The sequence below is a fragment of the Anomaloglossus baeobatrachus genome, chromosome 1, assembly GCF_048569485.1.
Source record: "Anomaloglossus baeobatrachus isolate aAnoBae1 chromosome 1, aAnoBae1.hap1, whole genome shotgun sequence".
NCBI lineage: Eukaryota > Metazoa > Chordata > Amphibia > Anura > Aromobatidae > Anomaloglossus > Anomaloglossus baeobatrachus.
Window position 1 is genome coordinate 249,704,823 of NC_134353.1, and position 21,786 is coordinate 249,726,608.

General features: G+C 43.0%; 1 protein-coding gene across 1 annotated transcript in view; it reads right to left on the reverse strand.

Annotated features, from left to right (window-relative positions):
- The window catches only part of FGF2 (fibroblast growth factor 2), a 95,699-nt gene that overhangs the window by 11,343 nt on the left and 62,570 nt on the right, over window positions 1-21,786 (reverse strand). The window contains exon 2 of the mRNA XM_075348898.1: window positions 21,499-21,602. Coding sequence (XP_075205013.1) covers window positions 21,499-21,602 — 104 coding nt within the window. The remainder of the gene's footprint in view (window positions 1-21,498; window positions 21,603-21,786) is intronic.

The window sequence follows — 21,786 nt, forward strand, 5'->3', positions numbered from 1 at the left end:
ACGGCTGTAACCCTACTTTTGGGGCCGCTCATTATCCTTGATGCATATGTACTGCTTCCCCCTCCCACCAGCAGTCCCTGAATCTCTGATTGCAGTCAGATGCACCCCCACCCAGAATGGCAGCATGCCTAACTGTTTCATTAAGAGATGCTGTCTGTGTGTCTATATTGGTGTAAAAATAAATAAAATTGGCTAGGGTCCCCTCCTTTATTATGATACCCAGCTAGCACAAATATAGCATACGCCTACAAGCTGCAGCCCCCAGCCGTGTGCTTATCTTGGCCGTGTATGAAAATAGAGAAACCACATGCATGGTTTTGGTTTTTTTTCTTAATTATTTAAATAATTTAAAAAACCCTATATGCGTCCCCCCAGTTTTGATACCCAGCTACAATAAGGCCGACAGCTGGGGGCTAGTATTCTCAGGCTGGGGAGGACCTATGATTATTGGGCCTCCATGCCTAAAAATAGCAACCTGCAGCCGTCCAGGATTGTTGCATCCATTAGATGTGACAGTCCCGGTACTTTACCCGGCTCATCCCGATTGCCCTGGTGCAGTGGCAATCGGGGTAATAAGCAGTTAAGGACAGCACACAGCTACCACGAAGCCCTAGATTAGTAATGAGAGGTGTCTGAGACCCCTCCCACATTACTAATCTGTAAGTGAAAAGAAATAAACAGAAAAAATCTGTTATTTGAAATAAAATACACACCCTCTTTCACCTCTTTATTAACCCTAAACACATTCAGGTCCAACGTAATCCACTAGCTTCAGGCTTGATAAAAGTTGTTTTTTGTTTTTTTTTTATATATCCAAGTCATAGCTGTCATCTAATGGATGTATCAATTTTGGGGGTTGCTGGCTGCTATTTTTAGGCTTGGGGGGCCCAATAACCATGAGACAATCCCAGCCCTTTACCTGGCTCATCTCGAATGCTCTGGTGCGGTGTCAATCGGGTTAATAAGGGGTTAATAACAGCTCACAGCTGCCACTAAGCACTAGATTTGTAATGGGGAGGGTCTATGAGACCCGCCATTCTTAATGTGAATAAAACACCCCTTTATTAACCCCCAAAACACCCTGGTCCAACTGGGCTTCAGGCAGAGACTGAGCAGCAGCGATGAACGGTGATGTAGCTCAGCTTATTTGCGGTCACAGCTGGAGGTTCCCATGGTCCTCCACCTGTGGTCGCAGGTAACCTGACTTCAGGTGACCTCATTGAACTCAGGGACCTCACAAACCTGTATCTCCTGACAAAAAACTGGGGGGGGGGGGTTGCCAAGAATGCAGATTTGGTGCTGAAATTTCTACACCATATTCCTGCAATTAATCTATACCTACTGGGGAAAAAAAAACACATCAAAACACAATGTGATAGTGATGCGTTTTGGTTTTTTTTTATACAGGACATGTAGATTTGGTGCAGGAATATGCTGTAAAAATTTCAGCACCAAATCTGCATCCCTTGGCTAAAAAAAATACACAAAAACTGTTTTGATGCCGCTTCGGTGCGGTTTTCTGTCAGGTGGTGCAAATTTGGTGCTGAAATCTGGTGCAGACAGTTCACCAAATATGTGTATTTTGTATTCTTGTTTTATTTTCAATGGAACAAAGGGGGGTGGTATGAACTTTTAGCGGTTTTGGGGGGTGCTTTTCATATTTTTTAAACCTTTTTTTTCTTCAGTTCTTATTGATTTTTCTAGTCCTCCTAGGGGACTTTATGCCTGCATTGTCTGATTGCTTCTGCTGATCAGAGTGATGCTTCAGCATATCTCATCAGCAGAAATGCTGATCTGTGAGTGCTGGCGTTCACAGGAAGTGAGTCATGACAGCGACAGGAGTCATCATCTGACCCCACGCTGCCATGGTAACCTTTTGGCGCCATGCTGGTGTGTGTTAGATCGTGCTGTTGGATTGATGGAGATTACTGCAAAATGCATTGAATAAAGTCACATATCGAAGATCCTGCAGTCAGCTTTATCCCATGGCAGTGCGTTTTTTTAACACTTTCATCTTTTATATTGAAGTATAATCAGCACTGGGGTTGCAACAGCTCTGGTTCTGAGTTTTCACCGGTGGTTGTGCCTGATACAACTCCTCCAAGTGATCATAACCTTTATCACGAGGTCTCACCTTTGTCACATTAAGACCCTATTTGTGCTTTTTCTTCTTGTTAGCTAAGATTTTACATCTGCAAGGTCATTTCCCTCCACCCAGCATAGGTTCACACGAGTGTATATTGGTCTGATTTTCATCCTAAAAAGTGGGACAACTTTCATTTGTGTGCGCTCTGTGTGGAGTTTTTTTTTTATAGTAGCAGTTAATAGTTTTTCAGGACCATTTACCGTTTCCTATGTTATAGAATTGCAATATCTATGTGAAAATCAGAGGCCAAACAGTGGCATCCAATTTTTTTCTTACACCCATAGACTTTAATGGGTGAGTCTCATCTGATTTCACACACTTTCTGTTAGTGAAAAAAAATGATCTTTTGCAGTGCCCCACTGAATAACATTGATCCGAGCGCTGGCTGTTTGTGTGAATGTGCCCTAATACTGACAATCCTGAATATATATATATATACAGTTAGGTCCAGAAATATTTGGACAGTGACACAATTTTCGCGAGTTGGGCTCTGCATGCCACCACATTGGATTTGAAATGAAACCTCTACAACAGAATTCAAGTGCAGATTGTAACGTTTAATTTGAAGGTTTGAACAAAAATATCTGATAGAAATTGTAGGAATTGTACACATTTCTTTACAAACACTCTACATTTTAGGAGGTCAAAAGTAATTGGACAAATAAACCAAACCCAAACAAAATATTTTTATTTTCAATATTTTGTTGCGAATCCTTTGGAGGCAATCACTGCCTTAAGTCTGGAACCCATGGACATCACCAAACGCTGGGTTTCCTCCTTCTTAATGCTTTGCCAGGCCTTTACAGCCGCAGCCTTCAGGTCTTGCTTGTTTGTGGGTCTTTCCGTCTTAAGTCTGGATTTGAGAAAGTGAAATGCATGCTCAATTGGGTTAAGATCTGGTGATTGACTTGGCCATTGCAGAATGTTCCACTTTTTTGCACTCATGAACTCCTGGGTAGCTTTGGCTGTATGCTTGAGGTCATTGTCCATCTGTACTATGAAGCGCCGTCCGATCAACTTTGCGGCATTTGGCTGAATCTGGGCTGAAAGTATATCCCGGTATACTTCAGAATTCATCCGGCTACTCTTGTCTGCTGTTATGTCATCAATAAACACAAGTGACCCAGTGCCATTGAAAGCCATGCATGCCCATGCCATCACGTTGCCTCCACCATGTTTTACAGAGGATGTGGTGTGCCTTGGATCATGTGCCGTTCCCTTTCTTTTCCAAACTTTTTTCTTCCCATCATTCTGGTACAGGTTGATCTTTGTCTCATCTGTCCATAGAATACTTTTCCAGAACTGAGCTGGCTTCATGAGGTGTTTTTCAGTAAATTTAACTCTGGCCTGTCTATTTTTGGAATTGATGAATGGTTTGCATCTAGATGTGAACCCTTTGTATTTACTTTCATGGAGTCTTCTCTTTACTGTTGACTTAGAGACAGATACACCTACTTCACTGAGAGTGTTCTGGACTTCAGTTGATGTTGTGAACGGGTTCTTCTTCACCAAAGAAAGTATGCGGCGATCATCCACCACTGTTGGCATCCGTGGACGCCCAGGCCTTTTTGAGTTCCCAAGCTCACCAGTCAATTCCTTTTTTCTCAGAATGTACCCGACTGTTGATTTTGCTACACCAAGCATGTCTGCTATCTCTCTGATGGATTTTTTCTTTTTTTTCAGCCTCAGGATGTTCTGCTTCACCTCAATTGAGAGTTCCTTAGACCGCATGTTGTCTGGTCACAGCAACAGCTTCCAAATGCAAAACCACACACCTGTAATCAACCCCAGACCTTTTAACTACTTCATTGATTACAGGTTAACGAGGGAGACGCCTTCAGAGTTAATTGCAGCCCTTAGAGTCCCTTGTCCAATTACTTTTGGTCCCTTGAAAAAGAGGAGGCTATGCATTACAGAGCTATGATCCCTAAACCCTTTCTCCGATTTGGATGTGAAAACTCTCATATTGCAGTTGGGAGTGTGCACTTTCAGCCCATATTAAATATATAATTGTATTTCTGAACATGTTTTTGTAAACAGCTAAAATAACAAAACTTGTGTCACTGTCCAAATATTTCTGGCCCTGACTGTATATATATATATATAATTTTTTTATTTTTTTTTTAAACGTATAATACATGCTGTGTGTGCACACTAGTGTCCTGCTTTAAGCAGATACCTTACAATGCTCAAGAGTATGTTCGCAAGAAGCATCTGTAAAAAATGTTGATAAATTGCACATGCCTTTAGAGCAATTATATCAATTCTGTAGAATAGACCCTCTAATGCTCAGGCTATAAGGCTGTGTTCACACACTGCGTTTTTTACCTGCGTTTTTGGTCCGTTTTTGGTCCGTTTTTGCTGCAGAAATTTCTTGAGAAATTCTTGTAACCTTTCTGCAGACATTCCCCAGCAAAACCTATGGCAAAAAAAATTAGCTGTGCACACACTGCGTTTTTTTCTTAAGAAAATTCTTTCAGTAGATTTTCTTAAGAAAAAGAATGAGCATGTCACTTCTTTTCTGCAGCTAACTGCGTTTTTTGCCATAGATAATTGGCACAATAACGCAGGGAGCAACCAGCGGTAAAAACGCACCAAAAACGCACCAAAAACGCACCGAAAACGCACCAAAAACGCAGGTGCGTTTTTGGTGCGTTTTTTAACACAGGTGCACTCTTAAGAAATTTCTTAAGAAATTTCTTAAGAAAAATCATTTTTCTAGTGTGAACATAGCCTAAGTGTTGTGTGACATTGCATGTAATGATTTCTTATTGTATAGCATGGCGAACTACCGCTACTTCGACACAGTCACAAATTTTTTCATCTATGTTGATACAGGTAAAATATATCTTTGTACCGTGTTAGCCATCTATGTTGGATTTTCTATCACTGGTCACAAGTCGCACTCACGTGCCACCATACATTGCAATGCAACTCACATGCGACGGCAACTTATAGGTTCAGTGTGAAACTTACTAAGGCTCACGGTTTTGGATATTGAAGCATTTTAAGATTTTACAGGGCATGTCCTTTTGAGGTTTAGAAATGTATTATGTTGTAGTGTTCGTAACTATGAATTAACAACAGCATTTGCAGCTTTGGCCAAGAACGGTTCCAAATATCTCTGGCAGATCTCGCGTGCACAGTTGACGTTACTGCCAGTGTTGTTTATTTGCAGAATAATGTCATTCTTTTGGAATAAATACCCTGAAGAAATTATGGACTGGATAGATGCTTAATTTTTCTTTTTGATACAACCAACTAACTTTGCATTTTTAGACTATCTCATTTTATTGTTAAATTAACAAGAGTGATTAATTCTAGTATCACAATTCACTGTGTTCTAGAAAGTTGACGATAAAGTAAATCAGGCATGTGGAACAAAATATGACCATTCCTGGATGATTTTTCACTCCTTTTATGGCAAACTAATTGCTAAGGGGTTTAAAGAAGTTGTCTTAAAGACAAGACTTGCCCTTATGGCCGGTTAATGTTAATAAATGTCATAGAGATATAGCGGTAGGCTACTTTGATGGCAGTTTTGCCAATGTTTTTTGACGTGGCTCTGCTCTATAATTTAAACGATAACTAGCCAGGCCAGCAGCTTCCTTGTGAAAGTCACCCAAAGAATGAGCATGCAACTTTTTTAGGGTAAGTTCACACAGTGCGTTTTTCGCGGCGTTTTTGCGCGTTTTTCGGGTGCGTTTTTGCTCAGAAAACTGCATGACTTTGCTTCCCCAGCAAAGTCTATGAGTTTTAATTTTTGCTGTCTGCATATAGCGGTCTTTTTTAGCTGCGTTTTTGTGGTGCCCACAAAAACGCAGCATCTCAATTATTTTTGCGTTTTTCACTGCGTTTTCCACCCATTGAGTTCAATGAGATGTTCAAAAACGCAATGAAAACCGCAAATTGCAAATATAGCTGCGTTTTAGTGCGTTTCTATGACTAAAAACTCAGCTATAAGTGCAAGGTGTGGTAGTAAAGTGACATGTACAGGAAGAGGATTCCTTCTGTCAGTCAACACAGAAGCGTGAATCCTCCTGGTACCGCCACCGCTGCTTCCATTTCCCGCCCGGTGCCATGTCCGCTCCCGTGCGGCGCTATGGCCGGGCGGGAGTTGGAAGCGGCTGCTAAATCAAAAGTGAACAGTAGAAAAATGTCATACTCACCTGTCTGCAGACTCCCGGTGCCATGTCCGCTCCCAGCTCCTCTCCCGGTACCGTCACCCCCGCTCTGGCTGTGTGCCGACTCCCAGGCACGTACAATAGCTGTAGGACCTGATGGTGAGGACCTGGCGGTGATCACCTGATGCGGTCACCTGACGCATCAGCTGATCGTAAGGCTAAGTTCACACACTGCGTTTTTTTGACGCTGCGTTTCTTGCCGCACAAAAAAGCACCCACGGCAAAAAACGCAGCAAAAACACATGTGTTTTTACCGCGTTTTGGTGCGTTTTTTTGCTGTGTTTTTGCTTACTGTGTTTTTATGAGTTTTTTATCAGTGAACAATGCCATTAATGATTGTTGAAAAAAAAAAGAAAAAAGGTCTGATGTCATTTCCTTCTTCAATATGTTCTTCATTCTCCACTAGTGTATGCAGGAGAGCAGACAGCTCAGAACTACAAGGCTCAGCATGCTCCATCCAGGACTGTATGCTGGAGGGAGAGGCAGTGGGAGCAGAACTACAAGGCTCAGCATACTCCATCCAATAGTGTATGCAGGAGAGCAGACAGCAGCTGCCGAACTACAAGGCTCAGTATCCTCCATCCAGGACTGTATGCTGGAGGGAGAGGCAGTGGGAGCAGAACTACAAGGCTCAGCATACTCCATCCAATAGTGCATGCAGGAGAGCAGACAGCAGCTGCCGAACTACAAGGCTCAGTATCCTCCATCCAGGACTGTATGCAGGATTTCTTTGCCCCCCAAAAAATGACGTGGGTTTCGCATATTTTTGTATGCTAGCCGGGTACAGCAGGCAGGTACGGGCTGCCCCCAACCCCCAGCTGCCTATTTGTACCCGGGTGGGAACCAAAAATATAGAGAAGCCCTTTTTTTTTTTTTAATTACTTCATGAATTTCATGAAATAATTAAAAAAAAAAATGACGTGGGCTTCGCCCAATTTTTGAGTCCAGCCAGGTACAACTAGGCAGCTGGGGATATTAATCCGCAGTGCAAGGTGCCCAAGCTTTCTGGGCACCCTTGCTGCGAATTGCAGTCCGCAGCCACCCCAGAAAATGGTGCTTTCATAGAAGCGCCATCTTCTGGCGCTGTATCCAACTCTTCCAGCTGCCCTGATGCCGGGTGGCTCGCTGGGTAATAATGGGGTTAGGACTAGCTGTATATTATCAGCTGGCCCTAAGCCCGAAATTCATGGTGTCACGCCAACATTAGACATTACCACCATGAATTTCTAGTAAAGATTAAAAAAAAACCACAACACACAGAAAAATATTTTTATTAGAAATAAAACACAACACAATTAGTGACTCCATCTTTATTGAAATAAAGAACTCCCCTCCGCAGTAATCCTGGGTCAAGGGTCCCGCGCCGTCCAATCCGGATCAAATATCATCTGATCCGTTTGCTGGAAGGCAAAGCGATCAGATGATGTGGATGTGTCAGGTTCAAGGGCCTGAATCACATGACACAGCAGCTGATTGTATAATCGGCTTTTATACAATCAGTTGATGCATCAGTGCAAAAAAAAAAAAAAAATACACACATCTGTGCAGCGTCAGACTGGCTACCGGAGGAATCTCCAGTAATGCCAGGCCTGGATTCAGGTACCTGCACTGCACTCCGGAGCTCTCCCCTGAGCCTCGGAGTGCAGCCTAGACTGTACCGCTAGTGCCGAGTGATTGATTCCCGTTCAGTTCATGACAGCTGCAGACAGGCCGAGGTGATCATGAACTGACTGCAAGCGCCGGAGAATCAGTCACTCGTCGCTCGCTCGCTGTACAGTCTAGGCTGATGCATCAGTGCAAAAGCAAAAAACAACTACACACGTCCGTGCTGACTCCCATCCGACCGCTGCAGGAGCTGCCGGTAATCAGCTGATGAAGCCTCCTGACGGCATCAGCTGATAGCTGGCCGGGCGGTAAAAAGCCGGCGTCACCGCGAGACTTATTATAATGTTTTCCCAGTCCGAATCCTGAAACTGTTTAAACAATTGACAACTGGCTGAACATGTGCACAACAGTGTTGGTTTAACGTTGCTGTGCACTGTTAATTTCTTCAGCACGTTTTAAAGCATGTTCCAGACTGAGTAAGCCTGAAAAAGATGTTGGGTGCATGTTCCCTTAGTTCTACGACTTGAACTTTTACTATGTAGTGCTACAACAGGCATACTTACAAGCTAGAAGAGCAACGCTATGAGCCCATACAAAAATATTGGTAACACTTTTATGTATCTCCCAATTAAGTTTTTACCTAAAAAATACATAGCATATTACAAGTGTCTCATATTTTCTTTCTCCATTTCCATGTATATGAGCAAAAGAGGTTCAGTAAAATTTCAACATGACAGATCCACTTAATTTCATTACAATTTAGATTTTCACAAAATGATCTCAGAATTTACCTCTAAATTGGAACTTGCTAGATTGGGTAGAATTGAAGAACTAACACTGGATTAGATCAAATTTCTGTCTGGACAAAGGCCGAATAGATATAATCATGGTGCAACTTTATATCCTCTGTATCGCTATGAACAGAATCGTGCATTTCCCGGTGTCTTTTACGATCCACTTCTAGTTTTAGAATATTGAAATGTGATTCTCTCGTGTTCTACTTGTTGCTGCTTTCTAATTTTAACATGATTTATGTAATATTGTAAAAAGCAGAGACATATGAGGCGTAGATATCCTCTTTGCTTCTTGGTGTGAGGGATAGAGTTGAGAGACCCTACACATAAAATTTGGCTAATTCTGCCAAAGAGGTCTTTATTGGCTAACATGAGTCTAATTTGTATGGCTTCCTATACTCTTAAGGACCAGTTACACACAACGAGATCGCTAACGAGATCCCTGCTGAGTCACCGTTTCTGTGACGCAGCAACGATCTTGTCAGCGATCTTGTTATGTATGACACCTACCAGCGATCAGGCCCCTGTTGTGAGATCGCTAGTCATTGCCGAATGGTCCAGACCATATTCTACAAAGGTGAAGTCCTGCTGGGCAGGACGCATTCAGGGCGGCACGGTGGCTCAGTGGTTAGCACTGCAGCCTTGCAGCGCTGGGGTCCTGGGTTCAAATCCCACCAAGGACACCATCTGCAAGGAGTTTGTATGTTCTCCCTGTGTTTGCGTGGGTTTCCTCCGGGTTCTCCGGTTTCCTCCCACACTCCAAAGACATACTGATAGGGACTTTAGATTGTGAGCCCCAATGGGGACAGTGTTGCCACTGTATGTAAAGCGCTGTGGAATTAATAGCGCTATATAAGTGAATAAAATTATTATTATTATTATTATTGCTGTGTTTGACACCTAATAACGACCTCCTAACACGGTCCCAACGCCCACATAGATCGTTATACAGGTCGCTGATCATTACTGCGTCATTCGTAAGGTCTGACTATATGACATCTCACCAGCGACTTACCAGTGATCCTTATCAGGTCGTATGATTTTCTGGATTGCTGGTAAGTTGTTGTTGTGTGACTAGGCCTTTACTATACTCTACAATCATGCAGTTTATCTTGCCCCGTCAACCTTTGACTTTTTTATCTACTTTAATTGTTTGCTTCAAGGTAGTGGTTGTTTATGAGTAGATATGTGTGACAACAAATGAGGTTGGCATTTCAGTGGTCCCTTTTCTGCTTGTCAATCTTCTGTACATACTTAAAGGGAAGCTATCATCAGAAAATAACCCGTTTGTTAAAATTGTTCTGTTGTATTACATCAATTTAAAAAAAACAAACAAAAAAAAACATTTTTTCATATCACAAATTCACAATGTTTCTGAAAAAAATATTAAAAAACAGAATTAGTAATCCTGCAGTTTTCACAGTGGGTACTGGAGCAATAGGAGATGCTCCCCCTCCCTTTCCAATGACATTTACACATGGTCATTAGACGCTTCAATACAATATGTAGAGTCAAGGTCTGATCATTGTGGCTAATGTATATGCTATTTCAAGAAACAAGAATATATAGTCTAAAAAAAGCCACACAAAGTGTGAAAATTTCAAGATTTCTATTTTTTGTCCTTAAAATATATATTCTGATATGGAAAAAAAATGCCAATTTAAAAATACTTTTCATACAAAAACCTGATTTATATATTAGGTCATTTACTGATTACACAGGTCTGCAAGGGTAAAATTGTTTCAAAAGTAAGAGGTAATTTTTATATACTGTACTTTTGATTGCTGAACTCAGTAAAAATATTGATAAAAAAAATCCATCATGTACAGTTTTTTCACAAACACTTCAAAATAATAGAATTCTATAGGATTCCAAAAGGAATTCCTTCCATACATTTTTCAAGATGGTGCTCTAGTGCAAGGTTCCCCAACTCCAGTCCCCAAGCGCCACCAACAGTGCATGTTTTCAGGATTTCTTTAGTATTGAACAAGTTATAATTTAATCACCTGCATAGGTGATGATTCCAACAGCAGCCCAATGCTAAGGAAATCCTGAAAACATGCACCGTTTGTGGCTCTTGGGGACTGGAGTTGGGGGAACACTGCACTATTGTATTGCAATGATGTTCCTGAGCTCATGGAAAAATGTAACAATGAGTACAATGTGAACGACTGGAGACTCTTTGATCCATAAACAAAAGTCTTAATGAAAGCTGTGCTACTGCACATTGGTAGAAAGTGTGTGTCAGTGCTTGTAGGGCATTCTATGAACTTGAAGGATAGCTATGAGAATTTATTTTCAAGAAACTTCACTATGAGGATCGAGGATTGTCAATATGTGGTGATGTGAAAGTTCTTGCTTTGTTCCTTGGGCAGCAAGGAGGATACACAAAATACCCATCCGTTTTGTGTGAATGGGACAGCCAGAATAGAACTCCCCACCAGAGCCAAAAAAAGTTGGCCAACGAGAATATCTTTGCAATCTGGACTCAAGAACATAGTTGCGGAAAGTTGATCCCACTAAATTTTTGTCACCACTCTACTTTCAGCTTGGACAAATGAAGCAGTTTGTGAAAGCTCTACAAAAAAGGAGAACATTTTAAGTACCTGTGAACCAAGTTTTAGGTTACTGCAAAACTGAAGGAAGGCATTATTGTGCATCCGGATATTCGGAAACTAATTAAGGATGACGTGTTTGAAACAAAAATGAAAACACTTCAAAAAAGGGCTTGGGATTCTTTTAAAGAAGTTGTGAAGAAATTTCTAGGTAAGAACAAAGGTCCAAAATTTAAGTCCATCATGGAAAACATGCTGAAAGATTTCAAATTGGGTTGTCTGATGAATTTGAAGTTACATTTTTTTACATTCCCATTTGGACTGTTTCCCTGAAAACCTTAGTGATGTTAGCGAAGAGTGAGGAGAAAGAGTTCATCAGAATATCAAGGAGATGGAATGACGATACCAAGACAGAACGTGAACATGATAGCGCACTACTGCTGGATGCTTCACAGACAAGATTACAGGCCTTCTATAAGAGAAAAAGGATCAAGAGATACTTTGAAGAGAAAAGGAAAAGGTGCAAAAAATAATTTCCAATAAAGTTATAGAATAAATGTTCACGCCCACGGAAGAAGCAAGGGCGAAACAGCGTTGGGGTGGAGGGACCTGTTCACCCAGACCCAGGCTTTGTACGGTCACCTATTAGGTAATTATATAACCTTTGGTTTTATTTGTATATATGAGAGATTACACTCTGGCTTAATGCAGCAGCATAGTGCACTTTATATCTTCCTTGGCAGCTAGTTTTGTTACCTTTTTGTTTTCTCTGTGTCTGTATAGTTTGGTTAATATCAGTACAAGTGAAGTGTAAATATTTTCTGCCAGGGTTTGTGCAATTGTTACTAATGTATGAATAATATATTATTTGGGTTTGTGCAATTTTCTAATATATGTTGTCAGTGTAGTATTTAATTGGTTTTACATAATTATTATTCCAAGCCTAATTGATATTTTACATTCTTTATAATAACATTGCACACAATTTTTTGTCTATTGCTGCTAGTCGATATTATCTCCTTTTTTAAGTACATATATAAATATCTGGGTAGTTATCGTGGTCCCTCTCAGGAGCAATAATTCTGTTTTATTATATGTAATTATTTTAATCAATAAAGTATATACATTTTTAGCATGAATCGCGTTTTATTGTCTTGATTTTGGGACAATTTTTTGGTGGTGAATATAAAATATCGTTTACATTTTTGGCTACAATAAAGATTTGTCTTGTTCATCTCGATTGTACGTAATTCACGCACGTTTTGCGCAAAATCCATATGTGTTGGTTAAAAATAGAAGTGTTTTTTAAATTGGGGCAGAAGAAAAGATAAGAATCAGCCATTGGATTTGAAACAATTGTCATAAACCCAAATTTTGCATACCTGTATAATTATAGCTTCAGTGGAGCCTGACCCTTGCGTTAGTGATATAAAAACTTTAATATTGTGTGTATTGATCACGTTTCTTTTTGCCAGCCCTATGTCAGCTTTTTTTTAGTAACAACTTAAATGGAAAGAAGTTTGAAGACCAATTTGTAGCTAATGAACGATAACTCATAGGAAAAAAACTTTTTATGGAAGTTATATTATAAATGGAAGCATTACTGGCATAAAAACAATATGGTGCCTGTTTAACACACATTTAGGTAGCAGTAATAGCAGTTACTGTGCATCCATTAAGTTTCAAGTCGCAAATGCAAAGTTATCGTGGGCCTAGGATTACTTTGGCAAACAGGATCTGTTATATCCAGAACATAAATGTAACTCGCATGGAAAACATTTAATGTGTGGACTGAATGCATCGCTGCTCAGAGAGGGCCAGGAAAATCATTGACGTGTATTACTCTTTTAGCACTGAAAGTCAAGAGACCTTGAATATTCTTTGGGCTTCATTTTCTAACTAAGCAAAAGAAACAAAAAAAAAACACTGATTACAGTGATGATCTGTTCTGGATTTTATGGTTTTCTGGATTTCTGGTTTGTTCATGAAATATTTAGTGAATCAGAACAACTTTCAATTAACCTTATAACCAATAAGGGAAAAATGTATTTTGTGGGACAAAAGTAAAGGCTGGTTACTCCATGACTGTACAATCAGTCCAAAACTTCCCACTTTCCTGCCACTCCTTCCACTAACATGGTGGTGACTCAGCCTTCAAAACTAGTGTCATAGAAGATGTCACTGCCACTGTGGGCCATGACTAACGGTTGTTTTCTGACTTTGTTTTTGCAGAAACACCTACTTATGTCATCCTATTTTTGCAATATTCATGTGACTTAAAATATGATAAGTCTATCATTTTAGTTTATCTGCCTTATTTGTCAATACATTTCTTTAATATTAAGGACTGTGGTCCTTCCCTGACCTGAAGACAAGAGTCAGAGGGATGGTCTGACACACAACTGATTCAAAGATGGGGCGGTCTGACTCACAACAGAGGCGGAGAGATAGCCGTCTGACACACAACAGACTCAGAGTGGGGGGAGTCTGACTCGTAACAAAGCAAGAGATGGGGCAGTCTTACAACAGAGCCGGAGAGGGGGCGATCTGACACACAACAGACTCAGAGAGGGGGTGGTCTGACACACAACAGACTCAGAGAGGGGGCGGTCTGACACACAACAGACTCAGAGAGGGGGCGGTCTGACACACAACAGACTCAGAGAGGGGGCGGTCTGACACACAACAGACTCAGAGAGGGGGCGATCTGACACACAACAGACTCAGAGAGGGGGCGGTCTGACACAACAGACTCAGAGAGGGGGCAGTCTGACACAAACTCAGAGAGGGGGCGGTCTGACACAACAGACTCAGAGAGGGGCGGTCTGACTCCCAACAGAGCCAGAGAGGGGGAGGTCTGACTCCCAACAGAGCTAGAGAGGGGGAGGTCTGACTCCCAACAGAGCCAGAGAGGGGGAGGTCTGACTCCCAACAGAGCCAGAGAGGGGGAGGTCTGACTCCCAACAGAGCCAGAGAGGGGGAGGTCTGACTCCCAACAGAGCCAGAGAGGGGGAGGTCTGACTCCCAACAGAGCCAGAGAGGGGGAGGTCTGACTCCCAACAGAGCCAGAGAGGGGGAGGTCTGACTCCCAACAGAGCCAGAGAGGGGGAGGTCTGACTCCCAACAGAGCCAGAGAGGGGGAGGTCTGACTCCCAACAGAGCCAGAGAGGGGGAGGTCTGACTCCCAACAGAGCCAGAGAGGGGGAGGTCTGACTCCCAACAGAGCCAGAGAGGGGGAGGTCTGACTCCCAACAGAGCCAGAGAGGGGGAGGTCTGACTCCCAACAGAGCCAGAGAGGGGGAGGTCTGACTCCCAACAGAGCCAGAGAGGGGGAGGTCTGACTCCCAACAGAGCCAGAGAGGGGGAGGTCTGACTCCCAACAGAGCCAGAGAGGGGGAGGTCTGACTCCCAACAGAGCCAGAGAGGGGGAGGTCTGACTCCCAACAGAGCCAGAGAGGGGGAGGTCTGACTCCCAACAGAGCCAGAGAGGGGGAGGTCTGACTCCCAACAGAGCCAGAGAGGGGGAGGTCTGACTCCCAACAGAGCCAGAGAGGGGGAGGTCTGACTCCCAACAGAGCCAGAGAGGGGGAGGTCTGACTCCCAACAGAGCCAGAGAGGGGGAGGTCTGACTCCCAACAGAGCCAGAGAGGGGGAGGTCTGACTCCCAACAGAGCCAGAGAGGGGGAGGTCTGACTCCCAACAGAGCCAGAGAGGGGGAGGTCTGACTCCCAACAGAGCCAGAGAGGGGGAGGTCTGACTCCCAACAGAGCCAGAGAGGGGGAGGTCTGACTCCCAACAGAGCCAGAGAGGGGGAGGTCTGACTCCCAACAGAGCCAGAGAGGGGGAGGTCTGACTCCCAACAGAGCCAGAGAGGGGGAGGTCTGACTCCCAACAGAGCCAGAGAGGGGGAGGTCTGACTCCCAACAGAGCCAGAGAGGGGGAGGTCTGACTCCCAACAGAGCCAGAGAGGGGGAGGTCTGACTCCCAACAGAGCCAGAGAGGGGGAGGTCTATCTCCCAACAGAGCCAGAGAGGGGGCGGTCTGACTCCCAACAGAGCCAGAGAGGGGGAGGTCTGTCTCCCAACAGAGCCAGAGAGGGGGAGGTCTGTCTCCCAACAGAGCCAGAGAGGGGGAGGTCTGTCTCCCAACAGAGCCAGAGAGGGGGAGGTCTGACTCCCAACAGAGCCAGAGAGGGGGAGGTCTGACTCCCAACAGAGCCAGAGAGGGGGAGGTCTGACTCCCAACAGAGCCAGAGAGGGGGAGGTCTGACTCCCAACAGAGCCAGAGAGGGGGAGGTCTGACTCCCAACAGAGCCAGAGAGGGGGAGGTCTGACTCCCAACAGAGCCAGAGAGGGGGAGGTCTGACTCCCAACAGAGCCAGAGAGGGGGAGGTCTATCTCCCAACAGAGCCAGAGAGGGGGAGGTCTGACTCCCAACAGAGCCAGAGAGGGGGAGGTCTGACTCCCAACAGAGCCAATGAGGGGTCGGTCTGACTCACAATAGAGGTGGAGAGGGGGCGGTCTGACTCACAATAGAGCCTGAGAGAGGGCTTTCTGACTCACAGCAGAGCCGAAGTGGGGTTGGTCTGACAGAAAACCAGTGTCATAGAAGATGTCACTGCTACTGTGGGCCATGACTAAGGGTTGTTTTCCATAGGACTGACTTTATTTTGCAGAAACACCTAATTATGTCATTCTATTTTTTCAACATTCATGTGACAAAGTATGATAAGTCTATAATTTTAGTTTATCTGCCTTATTTGTCAATACAAATAAGGAAGGGAAAAATATCCAGAGGTAATCCAAATTCCAGATTACATAAAATGTACCTTTTATTTAAGTCCATATTTAAATAACTGTTTTAGTTCATATTCGGCAATAAAAATAGGGTGGGGGTATAAACACAATGGCACAGATTATGTGTTTCAGCGACTGGTGTTCGCCTTCATCATAGTCCACTTTTTTTAAAACTTATGGACCATGATGAAGGCGAACACCAGTCACTGAAACGTATAGTCCGTGCCATTGTGTTCATACCTCCACCCTTGTATTTTTATTGCCGAGTAACTCAGGTTAGCTGCGGTTACAGCCACGGTCCTCCTTCTACTATGTCCGCAACAAACCTGAGTGTTGTCACCACTGCGGATCATTCTCTCCCTGCAGTTACAGCGTGCGGACATGTTCCATGATCATGCACTGTGACTCAGATGTATCAGATGTATTTTTTTTTAATTTCTTGAGGCTGAATGCGGATCAAATACCCGTAATCCCGGGCCTGCGCCCGGCATCTGAGTACCTTTGAAACTGCGCAGGTCCAGACTTTTACAGTCCAGGTCCATCCATCACTACTTATTATGGCTTGACCTGTTCATTCTAAGGGGGCTTGATTGTAATATACAGCACAGTCATTACCAACACTTCAGAGTTGTGTCTGTAAAACTACAAAGGGACAACAGCTGATTGACGAAAGCGTAAAAGCAACATTCCGGCGTTTTTTACTGCTGGAGTGGTGTTTTAATTCTAAGTCCCTTCCCCCTATGTGATTCTCATCTGTCATATTTTTCTGTTACAGCCTCCAGTCAGTCTCTGGCGATTTATGAACTGACGGCTGCTCCAGTGTTTCATGGAGTGAGCCTGAGGTCACAACTCAATACAGCTCTATGAGAGCCTCGTTCTAGTTCTCATAGACTTGTATTGAGCAATTGTGACGTAACGTCTGACGTCCGGCAAATCAGAAGTTACGGGCACGAGATGGAGTTGCAAGATAGGAGTGCCGCAAAACAAAAAAAAAATGAGAATGCCGGAAGGTGAGGAACTTAAATTTAGAGCACCACTCCAGTGGTAGAAGAAAGAAAACGCTGGAGTGGTGCCTTAAATAAAGACTCCTGTTCTAATGGTAGATCAACAAGTCCCGGATCACCCAATTTTATGTTCTTAGGTGACATTTTTAGATGACTATTTTATGTTTAGTTGAAGGAAATCATAATTATAATTTTTTAGCAGTAATTGTTTTTTAATATCAAGCAATGGCCCACGCAGCAGGTCACGGCGTTAATGCATTAACAGTTACAGGAAGTGCTTGGAAAGCCTTCAAGTAATCTCCCCTGAGATTTCAAGCCAGTACATTAAGTTGATCCATCTCTGCTTGTGCAAGGCCAGAATTCTGAATTATCTCCATGACACCTAATTTTTATCATAACAATACACTTTCCTTCTAAATAAAAGTATTCGGTGTTAATAGGAATTTAGTTTTTCCATAAACTTGCCAAAAATAGCACAATCAGAGTGCCAAGAGCTGCCTGGTCACATATCCACCATTATGCACCATGTGTTAAACACAATTTGTTTTTAAATTCCCATCCCCTCTTTGGTGATCGACATTAGCATTAGCAACAATTGTATCAGAAAAAATTTGTGTAGTGACAGAATTTTTATAATGTAGCTTCGATATACGTTCAGCATTAAAGCAAAACTGTCATGACCCCAAACGCTATTAATCTGTAGATATGGGGTTAATCTAGTGGTTAATATTGTTACAATGCTGTCCATCCGTTTTAATGAAAGCGTGGCTATTAGGAGATAATGAACTTTATTCCTCGTGGGAGCCACCAACTTTCAGTCAAAGAAGCACAACCAACGTGGCTTAAGTCACCACTGAGTAAACAGTGAGTGGCAGTTATAAGCATACCGTGTCACTTTGACAGCTCGTGGTGCAGTGCATCTGTGCAGAGTGAGCTGTCACTCAAAGTGCTGGGGCGTGGTTACAGCCGCTACTCACTATGCACTGCGTGGTGACTGAAGCTGCTCTGGAACCTCTCTATCAATGTCAGCCAGTGGCTCCTAGGAGGAATATAGTTAATTTTCTCCCAGCAGCTGTGCTTTCAGTAAGATGGCCAGACGGCATTGTAATATTCTTAAACTGAAGTTTAACCCAATATATTCAGGTTAATAGCATTTGGAAACAGTTGTATCGACAGCAGTGGCCGCGATTAACCTCAGTGACAGCTCAGCTGATCGCACGGCTTTCTTCATTTGCTGCGTGGAGCTGACAGGAGCGGCGGTGTTCTTCTGCAGCTCCTGCCACCTTCATGTAGCAGAGCTGGAAGCGACGCAGGACCTCCGTGGATTACGTCGGACATGGAGGGCTTTTTCGGGCTTAATAAATTGGTGAACGAGGGAATTTGTTAGTGTTTTTTATTTCTAATAAAGGATTTTTCGTGTGTGTGTGTTTATTTACTGTAATTTACAGATTACTCATGGAAGGTATCTCGGGGAGACGCCTGACATGATTAATCTAGGATTTAGTGGCAGCTATGGGCTGCCATTAACTTTTTATTACCCCAATTACCAACGCACCAGGGCAAATCGGGTAGAGCTGGGTACAGTCCCAGAACTGTCGCAGCAAATGGATGCGGCAATTCTGGGCGGCTGCTGGCTGATATTGTTAGGCTGGGGGGGCTCCCCATAACGTGGGGCTACCCATCCTGAGAATACCTGCCTGCAGCCGTATGGCTTTAGCTGGCTGGTATTAAAATTGGGGGGACCGCACGCCGTTTTTTTTTTTTATTTATTTATTGCTCTGCTCCATAGTGACACGCCCACCGGCGGCTGTGATTGGTTGCAGTTAGACAGCTGTCACTCAGCGTGTGGGCGTGTCTCACTGCAACCAATCATATTTGCCGGTGGGCGGGGAAAGCAGGGAATACGAGATTGTTTAATGAGCGGCCGGCTTTTTCAAAATAGTAAAAGCCGCCGGAGCTTTTATAACAGCTGTGCAGCGCCGCGCCGGAGATCGGGGAACGGTAAGTATGAGAGAGAGGGGGGGGGACTGACCGACAGACAGCGAGAGGGATGGATAAGATAGAGACCGACCGACAGACATAGAGAGAGACTGACCGACCGACGGACTGAGGGAGAGAACGACACAGAAGAAAAAAAAAAACAACCGACATCACATGAAAAAAGCACAAAACGTACACGGAGCATATAGAGATGCGTCCGTGTCACTTAGGCGTGCGAACAAACCAAGTGACTTTCATTGGGTCCGTGTGTACGTGTTCCGTGATGAAAATGGACATGCTTCCATGCAAAACGGAGACACAAACGTAGCACGCACACGGACACATGGACCTGAATGAAAAACGCACGTGTCCTCAAACATTAAATAACATTGGTGCACGTTTGTCCGTGTCTCTGGTATATATGGAAATGGACCCAACTCGCACGTGTTTGACGGATGTGTGTTGCAGGCCATAGAGATTCCTTTATTAAAGTTACTGTAACGCATTTCAGAGTTGGACTGTCTTCTTCATCAGGTTGTCCCTAGCACGACACTATCAGGTGAGCAGTTCTGCTTTATCCATTTATCCACAATTTTCTTATATTGGCGATTCCTTATGTGTGCTGGCACCGCTGGTTTGCACTTTACAGAATATATCACATTACAGCCTGTGTCAGCCACAGATCAAACAGTGACAGGCACAAATTGTTTTCCTCCGGTGTCTCCACCTTCTTCAGTAGGTACACATTAGAACTATGTGGCAGTGTGAAGTCATTTTATTCTGACATTGCATGTTACTCCCGCATAGATCCAGAGATTGACGCCATTTTTGGCCAAATTCAATGGATTTTATTGCAATCAGAAGAATAATTTGAAACATATTCTGATTAGTAATGAGAAAATACTAACTTTTTATGTTCAAATTATTTGTAATGAATCCCAAAGTACTATTCCAGTATTCATCACGAATAACGAACCTAATGCGAGTCAATGGTGAACCCAAGCATTTTCTTGGAAATCTTCAAGAAGAATGCTCGGGTTCCCCTTTGACTTGTATTAGGTTCATTATTAGTGGCAAATACTGGAATAGTTAGTACTTTGGGATTCGTTACAAGTAGTCCGAACCCGGATAGTTACTATTCACCCATCACTAATTCTGCTAACTTCTGAGTAAATGAACTATATCTAAAATAGAAGAAAAGGCAGTCTGCACAAACCATCAAATAATGTTCTTAAAATAATACCACTTCTCAGTCACAATACGCTTACCTTCAGAAAATGTTATATTTAAAATGTATAACAAATAACCCTCTCTTCCTTAATATTATATTAAACATTCACACTTATGCATAGTCTTGAATGTTGTAAACCTGAAGCCTTTTCACCATGAAACAAGGTGACATTGTGCAGTAGGCACTGAAAGGTAAATGTCAGCTTCTCAGTTTTGCTCTGGGAAAACTTACCATGTTTTGTAGATCACTTTATTTGCTTTGTTGGAATTACTGAATCATGTCCTCTATGACCACTTCTGCTCATTATGTGAAGCTCGGTGATATACTCCATATTTGTACTGCCGATATTCTTGGATATTATTAAAGGGAACCTGTAACCAGTTTTTTTCCTTATACTACCAGTGAGCCCTTATATACAGCATTCTAGAATAATGTATATAAGTGCTCAGGTCATGGTGTATAACGTAAAAAACACCTTTATTATAGTCACCTGTGGGGCGATCGAGTCCAATGGACCTTCGCTGGTCTCAGTCTGGCACCTCCCTCTCTTCCTTCCATTGCCTTACTCCTTCCCTGCTCCATGTGGATGACTCGTCTTACATCATGCACAGCGTCCTCCATTGTGCTCCTGCGTATGTGCACTTCTCTCTGCCCTGCTGAGGGCAGATCAAAGTATTGTAGTGCGCATGAGCGGGCGGTCTTTGACCTTTCATTGTGTCTGTGCTTTACAGTACTGTGCTCTTCCATCAGCAGGGCAGATCAAAGTGCCCATGCGCAGGAGCACAATGGAGGCCTCTGTGTGGATGACGTAGGATGTGTCATCCACATAAAGCTGGGAAGGAGGACAGTGATGGACGGAAGATGGGAGGTGTCGGGCCGAGACCAGCGACACCTATCGGACCCCGATTGGCTTAGGCACTTATATACAGTATTATAGAATGCTGAATACTGACTGACTGGTGGCGGCTGCAGCTTATAGGGGAAAATCCTGGTGACAGGTTCCCTTTAACATATGTTACTAGCTATACCGTATATTACAGTTTATGTTGTAATGTGGTCATAAATATGTAAGAGAATATAGTATGCCACTTAGGTAGCCAAAATGCACATTTATTAATCATACTAAAAGTTTGTTCTTACCCATCCACATATCATGCTTTTCTTTCTGAACATAAATTAATCAATCATAAAATGAGGACTTACCAGTGCCATTAATCTACCATCGTCTTTCATTGCAAGGTATCGGTTTGCACTGACTCCCTTGATTGACACCACACCTCTCTCTTCTGCTTGAAGCTGTAATTTTACTGCAAACAAAATAAAATTGTGTATAATATTTTTCATATTTGTAATGAAATATGTTGGTTTTTGTTTGTTTTTTTTCCCCAGAAACTAAAACAAATGTACCATGAAAAGAAAAAAAGTTGCAGTTATTTTTGTTGAGAGAAGCCACTCTGACCTCTTCTGCCTCCTGCACAGACTATTTAAATG